The following is an 8,342-nucleotide window of genomic DNA, read 5'->3' as shown; positions in this document are numbered from 1 at the left end:
AAACTGTGCTTTCCCCATGGAGAGGCAGTAGATGCAAGGGGTGGGGAGGGGGAGGAATCCTGAGCTAGAAATCAGGAGATCTGTTGTCTAGCTCTACTTCTGCCACTACCTTGGACAAGTTACTGACTTCTCTGGACCTATACAACGAAGATATTGGGTTGCAATTTGTGTTTCTCAAACTCGAGGACCCATGGACACCTGAGAATGTGTACACAGACCCTTCAAGGGCTCATGGACTCCAGATTGAGAAACACTTGAAGAATTAAATATGGTCACTTTAATTGACACTTGGCTCCATCACAGCTGTGAACAGAGATGCAAACACAGCCATTGAACTTGTGTGGCAGTACTTAATCATAAAGTAGCCATCTAGATGACCCAGAATATGCTGCTTTTTAAAAAAAGTTTAGAATGAAAACAAAAAATAGAAATTTTCTTGATGAGACTTTGTGGCTCCCTGATACTGCGCTTACAGACCAGTTTGAGAAACCGTGCACTCAAGTTGACATCTAAGGCCTTTCCTGCCCTGACGGTCTCTGACTCTGAATCTGCCTCCATCTCCTTTCTCCTCAGTTCATCAGCAGACTTGCCGCTCTGCCTGGGAGCGTAGGTCTGCATTCACTGTCACCCAGTGGGTGGGATTCTCCCTCTTCTCCTCTGTTCCAGTTCTTGGGGTTATTAGGTGTGAAGAGTTTCTGCTTAACATAAGATTCCGTCCACCCTAATATACGTGCATGAAAGTCCAGCCTGGCTTTCGTATCTACGTTTCAGGGTGAGAGTAGTGGTGGTAGCAGCTCAGGTTTTTTTGGGAGTCTTATTAATATATACTTTTAAAAAAAAATTAAAGTGATAAAGCATATCTTGCCACTTAGAGCTTATAGACTGCCCTACCTTAAGGAATTTATGGTTTTAGAGAGTCATAGCCACCTGTAGCAAATATTAGGCAGGTTTTACTACGTATGGCCAGATAAGGGAAGAGAAGCCCAGACATAGTGAACGAATCCGAAGTAGAGGAGGAGGGTGCCCAGCAGCAGCCCTGGGTGCAGCAGTATCTGGCACGCAGGCATGGCGCCTGCTTGATTTTTGGGAAAGGAGCCGTGTCAAGGCACAGGGATGGGGCAGTAGCCAACCCGGGGTCTTCCCTCCCAGTTCCACCTGTCCTTCATGAGCTGAGAAAGATTGTATTTCTTTTTTCTTATTCCATTTGGGATGTGCTAAAGGAGAAGTCAGCTTCTCCCTTCATTCTGTCCCTGGTTGAGAGGTTTTAGATTCAGAGCCGTCTTTGAGACAGTCCAGCATTTTCATGTACCCTGCAACTTCCCTTAACCACAGTCAAGATGATACACCCACCTGATTTTTCACTGTTCTGGATTTAGAGCCAAAGTGAATGTGAAAGTTAAATTTATATCTCTGTGGCCCCTTTGGCTGCTTTTCATATTCTTTTTCCTGCCTATTATTTGTACTGGGTAGCATCAAGGCCATGCCGGAAGATTAAGTAAATGCTGTGAAACTGATCGTCAGAGGACATGGGGAAATGAACTTCTGTCCAGGATTTGGCTTATCTGGCATTGGGTGGCCTCCACGCATTTTGACAGGACCCATTACTATTTGTGTACTTATGCAAGAACTATACCAGGCTAACTTTTGGATGGCCTTTTTCTGCTCAAGTTCACAATAACCCACATTTCTTTCGTTACAGCTCAGGGACATGGTGCCAAAGGAGACAACGTCTATGAATTTCACCTGGAGTTCTTGGATCTTGTGAAGCCAGAGGTATGTTCTTTCCTTTCTCACTTCCCTTCCCATGTTAGGAAATGAATGCTAGTAGTTTAGTGAAATGGGGAGCAGGGTTTGTGGGAGAGAAGAAGATAAAAACCAAAGGGGAATGATAAGAGTTCTGTTATTTGGAATAGAACCCAGATTTTAGCTGCAGAGGAATGGGAAAGTTAGAGAATCTGAGTTGAATCTGGGCTCTGGCCTTTATTAGCAGTGTGATCTTGAACAAGTCTCTTCACCTGTTTGAATTCTAGTTCTCTCATGTATTGAATGAAGGACTGGACTAAAGTGATCTCTAGGGTCCCTTCCAGCTCTGGTATTTTCTGATTTTAGTGATGGCAGAGGAATATGGCACCCATTGAGAACAGAGTTATGTAGGGTAGGTGAAGCCTGCACCAGGGGGTTACTTTAATGTAACTTTGCCACAGGGACAACAAGAAAAATAGAAATCAGAAATGGCTAAGAGCCAGGCACTGTGACACGCACCTGTAATCCCAGCTACTCAGGAGGCTGAGGCAAGAGGATAGCTTGAGGCCAGGAGTTCAAGACCATCCTGGGCAACATAGCAATATTCTGTCTGGAAAACAAACAAAAACACATACACACGCGAACACACACAAACAACAGAAAGGGCCAAGGCAGCTGGTCTTTAGAAAGAATGCTGGAAATATAATTGAAGTTTGCCTTCCTTGAGAGCCTGAGGAAGCTTCACTAACATGAAGGGAGAGATGAAATATACGATCAATATAATAGACGGTGTATTTCATTTTCTAGAATTACACTCTTGGTTCTGGGGGTTGAGCTTATTGATCTCTCTGTACAGACACTCCATTCTTTTGAGAAAGCATTAATAGTAAGCAGTGGCATAGGGGCAGAGCACCAACCTGTCATAGGGCTTGCTTTGGAGACAAAGGGAGAGGCCATGTAGACAAACAAAAGGCTGAAACAGCCTATAAGAACTTGAGTTTAGTTGGGAAGACTCCCTAGGTTGGCCCTTGTGGAAGAGCTGTAACTGATCCAGTACAGTTCTGGCCTTGATGCAGACTTTTCTAAAAACAAAGGTTTGCTAAGCCAGGGACAGTCCTTTTCGTGGGAGGAAAATTTGGAAGCTGAGTGTGCCCTTGAGAGGGTGATTGGACACAGTGCCTTGCATGATGTGGCTCTGGCAGGAGGTTCATGCTGGTTCCCTCCAGGCTGACCAGGAACTGTCTGCCTTTCTTAATCTGATATTCTTCTGTATCATTCACTGGGAACATTAGAGAAAGACACTTCTGTTTTTACCATGTATTCTGTGTGCAAGCCTTTGGTCCAGATGTTTCCTTTGCATAAGGACAGGAACAGGAGGGGGAATGAGCAGCTTCTCTGTAGAGCAATGCTGGCGTGGTGCGGTTCCAAGGAATGGAAGAGGGCACGCTCACATTCTCACTTTCTCTCCTAGCCGCTTTACAAACTGACCCAGAGGCAGGTAAACATTACAGTACAGAAGAAACTGAGTCAGTGGTGGGAGAGACTCACCAAGCAGGAGAAGCGACCACTCTTCTTGGCCCCTGACTTTGATCGCTGGCTGGATGAATCTGATGCAGAAATGGAGCTCAGAGCCAAGGTTAGTAAGGATCCCAGGATCTAGCCATTGAAGACAGAAATCATGAGGAACCCAAGTTAGGTGGGCCACTTCAGATACCTCTCAGGGTCTGACAGAATAGGGACAAAGTTAAAAATTCACTTAAGACCTGGCAACATGATTTTATTTATTTATTTATTTTTTTGTTGTGGAGGAGTGGGGGGAGGGGGCAACATGATTTTAAAGAAGTACTGGCCACGTATTTTTGTTGACTGTCCCTCAGTTGGGATTAATCTGATGTGTTTCTTAAGGTGATGGGTTTTGGGAGGAAAACCACAGAAGTAAAGTGTCATTCTTATCACATCATTCCCAGAGTACATACTGTCAACATGACACATCATTGTTGATATTAACCTTGGATCAGCTGGCTTGAGGTGACCTTTGTCAGGTCTCTCCGCTGTGACATCACTGTCCCTGTGCCTCTGCCCTTTCCTTACCATGCTCTTTGGAAGGAAGTCACTATGTGTAGTCCACACTTAAGGAGTGGGGAGTTATGCTTCCTATCCTTTAGGTGGAGTATCTACATAATTTATTTAGAATTCTTCTGCACAGGAGATTTGTCCATTCCCTCAAATTCATTTATTTATTCAATCATTTATTTATATCGGTGCGGACTCATGGATATTTATTTTATTCTTTGGCTTATAGTCTAATAGTATGTTATTTATTTTGCACAAATTGTTTCAGTTTTGGCCACTGGGAGCTCTTTCCTTTGGCTCTTGTGTCTTTTTGAGAAAGTTCCATCATTGTGGGACTTCTTTTTGAGCACTTCCTTACTTTCTGGCAGCGTAAGCTGCTCCAGGCTTATCCTGTATATTCCCCGCTCCAGCCCTAGAATAGCCGTTTCTCCCAGGAGCTCTGTTCTTTTTATTAAGAATGGTGTTGGAAACCAGGATCTGGGCACCAGGTATGCTTACTGCTACTGGGGTGTCATTGCTCTTAGGTCCTTAGAACAAGGAAATACATGTGTGCATACTAACTCACGCATACACATGTACTTATAAATATTTCTATGTGTATCTGTACATTAAGCTGCATATGAGTTCGTACTGATGTTGGAGACGTGATCTTAGCTTCTAGAAAAATTATACAAAAAATCTAAAAGTGTTAAAAAATAAGACAGCAATCAACTTCTTGCCTTAAACTTCTGTTTTGTTTCTGTCACCGTGACAAATGCTCTGGATGTCCTTTCCAACTGTAAGATTCTAAGATTGCCCACTTGGCAGTGTGGAAGCCAGCTGATCAGTTTAATTCCGTGAACAATGGACAGGCATCCTATGATGCTAATGCTGCCTAGTAAGGAGTCAGGCGTTTTGGCACCATGAGCTAGCACATTTTCCCCATGATGCACTGAACACAGTGGGAGGAGGTGGCTTTGAGGGAGTCAGATTACTCTTCCAGTATGTAGACTTTTGCAAGCATCTAGGAATTCTAACTTGTGTTCTTGGAAAACTTCTGTCTCAATTCTAGGAAGAAGAACGCCTAAATAAACTGAGACTGGAAAGCCAAGGCTCCCCTGAAAGTAAGTTGCCACTGCTACAATGGTAGTCACCAGTTAACTCGTGCTAGCGGTGGGAGGAGAGATGAATGCGATGTGGCAGGAGAGCTAATAATTTCATCCCAGTGAACTCTGTGAGTGAGTTTATGAGAATTCCTTTTAGGTCCAGTACTGAAGCTATGCACACCTACGTCAGAAGCCTTACCTTTAATGTTTCCTTTCTGCTTTGGGCATGACATCATCTGGGTACACCAAGGCTGGCATAGCAGGATAAAAGAACCTTTGTCTCCTGCACCAGCCTAATGCCAGATGGCAACCGAGCCCCACATAGACATGTGGACATTACTGCATGGGTCCAAGGCTACACTCCTGCAGCCTGGAGTTTTTCTCCCAGCTGAGATCTCAAGGGCTGTGCCATAGATAAGTATGATTGTCAGCCTTAAAGATGGAGAGTATTCAGTGTAGTCCTGCTATTCATTAACCTTTTGAAAGTCCATTTCTATTTCTGTCTAACCACTTATAAGCAAGAAGCTCTGAAGATGTATTATCTTCTGGGTGATATAGTTAAGTTAAATCCAGCAGCAGTCTGTTACATTCGTGCTACATGGAAAGCATCGTACTAGGCCCTCGATGTAGAGACAGATGAATCCATCATAGCACCTGTGCTCAAAAGAGCTTACGTTCTAGTGGGAGGACAGTGCAGATACATGTAAAACTAACTCTGAAAAGCAGAACGAAATAAGGGCTCCCCATTTGTCCTACACTGAACTTTTTCAAGTTCTAGTGGCACTTATTTGGCATACCATAAATAAGGAAGAGAAAGGTTTTGGAGCAGTGGTTCTCAAACTATGTTCCATGGTACCCCAGAGGTTCCCAGAGGTGCTTTGGAGGGGCAGATCGAGCAAACAGGTCTGCTTCAGTCAGAGCAGCTCTCTTTGGTGTTTTATATGTTGGGCTTTTGAATAAGGTTTCTTTTGAAATGGAGTTTAAAAAAAGATTTAAATAGCCTAACTAAGAGGAATATTCTTATAGAAAAGCAGAGGAAAAGAGAAGATTAGTGGATGCAAAGAATTTAACAACAACATAAGAAGGTCACCTTGAGATTTAAATTAATTTTTTGGTATTTTAAAGGGACAAACTTCTGAAATAGGTATAAATTCTTATGTATGGATTTTTACAGTGCTAGGTAAAGCCTTAACTGTTTTATCTAAATTTCATAAAGTTTTCTGATGAAGGAAGTTCTTCAAGGTGGGGAAGTGTAATAAATTTTTGTAGTTTTGAAGAAAAAAGTTTTAATTAGTTAAATATTGCTAGAAGTCTGACAGTTTTTGGTCCCTTAGGGTAAGGCTGCTTTCGATCGGCCATACTGCTGATGCAACTATTTGAGCATCAGCCAAGTGTCTGTGCAGAATATCTGTAGCCTAGGAAAAAATACGTAGCCGCAGAGTCTGAACACCATTGCTGCTGTCTTGAGAACTGCCCTTTCCTTTACCTCACTCCTCTGACTCAGCCGTGACTCTGTCTTTAACTGTGTCATTGGCTGTGTCTTCATGAGCCTTAGGCTGTAGACAAAATTAGTGCCCTTATTTCCTGCCTCTCGGGGTGAAATTGTCCTCCTTTGGTTGTGTCCTCATCCTATCCATCTTTCAAAGCCCAGATCGGACACCAGCTTGTCCACGTGGACGTGCTTGATACCTACTTCCCCAGCCTAATGTCATTCCACCTTGAAATTTTCATAAGACGTTACTTGTCACTCTCCATCTGGTATTATGGTTTTCAGAACGTAAGCTCTGAGAGTGGCATCGTGGTTTATCTGTCTTTGCACCCTAGTAGTGCGCTTCACAGTACCTTGTACCTTGTAGGCGTTCCGTTAATGCTTGGTTGAATGAATATATAGCCAAATATCAGAATTATTTTTTTCATTTATTGTTTCTACCTTTTTGAGCTAGCTTAAAGAGATGACCTTAAGGAAATTCCAAAAAAGAAGAAACTGTAGATTGTATTAAGATGACTAGAGCAGGAGCTGAGCAGATCTTTATTTCCTTTCTATAATGCCTCCCAAGGTGGTCATACTTTGCCAAGTTTTATGGAAAAAACACAACACTCAGTGTGTTTTTTCTTATTCTCTCACTCGATGACAATCAACACAGAAGACTTCTGTGACCAAATGTGTGGAGGTTTTTTCCTGCACACCAAGCAAGCAGATCTGCAGCAGACACCAGCCGAGTGCCCTCTTACTCAATTCCTACGCTGTCTACCTGAAGATAGCTTCAGATCCCACACGTTGAGGGCTCAGTCTGCAAGACTGTCCCCAGACACCAGCTGCAAGTCCAGGCCTCCAGAACTTCTGAATAACTAGCTATAAACCGGGGTTCCCACAACCTCCTCCTGGGGTTCAGTTAATTTGCTAGAGCAGCTCACAGAACTTAGGAAAACACTTACGTTCACTGGTTTATTATAAAGGATATTACAAAGGATACAGATGAAGAGAAGCATAGGGTGAGGTATGGAGGAAGGGGCGTGGAGCTTCCATGTCCTCCTTGGGTGTGCTACCCTCCAGGAACCTCCATGTGTTCAGCTATCTGGAAGCTTCCCAAACCCTGTCCTCTTGGGCCTTTTATGAAGACTTCACTGGATAGGCATCGAAGCATGGCCAACCGTGTCAAGTTGTGATTGGACAAAAAGGGATCTCAATCTGGCAGGGCCTGTCTGTTCGGATTCTTCTTGGCCTCTCTGTGCAGCGTTCCTTCCTCCAGGGTATGGGATAGGACCCTCTCTGGAGTGAGGGTCTTGTCACTCACAATCAGATTACAGTCCTGCCTTGGGCAGGTGAAAGGAAGACAGGGGATGGTCAGAGAGAGAGTTTCTGTTTTCTGAGGTCTAAAGTGTCCTAACACTATAACAAAAGACTGTAACAAGGGCTGTGGGAGTTACAAGCCAGAAACCATTGGATGAAAGCCAATATGTATCTCATAATATCACACCAGATGTAATATTTTTTCTTGAGTTTGTTATGTCTGTATACTTACCCCTCAAGACTATGAAAAAGACCTAAAAACATACTTTGGAGAGCAGTGTTCCTCATAATTTTTGCTTATATGTTTTTCTATGGGAGTACGAGCCCAGCCTGGTGAAGACATGGACAAGATATTTGTGTGGGAGCTTAGGGGCACCCAGGAAGGAAAAAGGGTTGAAGTCACCCGGATACACCCCACACACCCTCTCCTGTGGTGACTATTGCTTTTGACATCTTACTGCTTTGCTTTGCTTTCCAGCTCTTGTAAGCTTGAGGAAAGGATACCTGTTCATGTATAACCTCGTGCAATTCCTGGGATTCTCCTGGATCTTTGTCAACATGACTGTGCGGTTCTTTATCTTAGGAAAAGGCAAGTAAGGAATTTCAGGACTGATTTTCCCTTTTTGGTAGTTTGGCCCACCCCTCACCGA

At 43.5% G+C, this 8,342-nt stretch overlaps 1 protein-coding gene across 2 annotated transcripts in view; it reads left to right on the top strand.

Annotated features, from left to right (window-relative positions):
- HACD3 (3-hydroxyacyl-CoA dehydratase 3) overlaps window positions 1–8,342 on the top strand; it is a 73,777-nt gene that overhangs the window by 36,448 nt on the left and 28,987 nt on the right. The window contains exons 3-6 of one of the 2 annotated variants that reach the window (XM_012644857.1): window positions 1,700–1,773; window positions 3,215–3,379; window positions 4,868–4,919; window positions 8,171–8,281. In XM_012644857.1, coding sequence (XP_012500311.1) covers window positions 1,700–1,773; window positions 3,215–3,379; window positions 4,868–4,919; window positions 8,171–8,281 — 402 coding nt within the window. The remainder of the gene's footprint in view (window positions 1–1,699; window positions 1,774–3,214; window positions 3,380–4,867; window positions 4,920–8,170; window positions 8,282–8,342) is intronic. The other variant, XM_012644858.1, reaches the window with a different exon arrangement.

Source organism: Propithecus coquereli, unplaced genomic scaffold, assembly GCF_000956105.1.
Source record: "Propithecus coquereli isolate 6110/MARCELLA unplaced genomic scaffold, Pcoq_1.0 Scaffold221, whole genome shotgun sequence".
NCBI lineage: Eukaryota > Metazoa > Chordata > Mammalia > Primates > Indriidae > Propithecus > Propithecus coquereli.
Note: the sequence above shows the minus strand (reverse complement) of the source record. Positions and strands in the feature narration are given on the sequence as shown.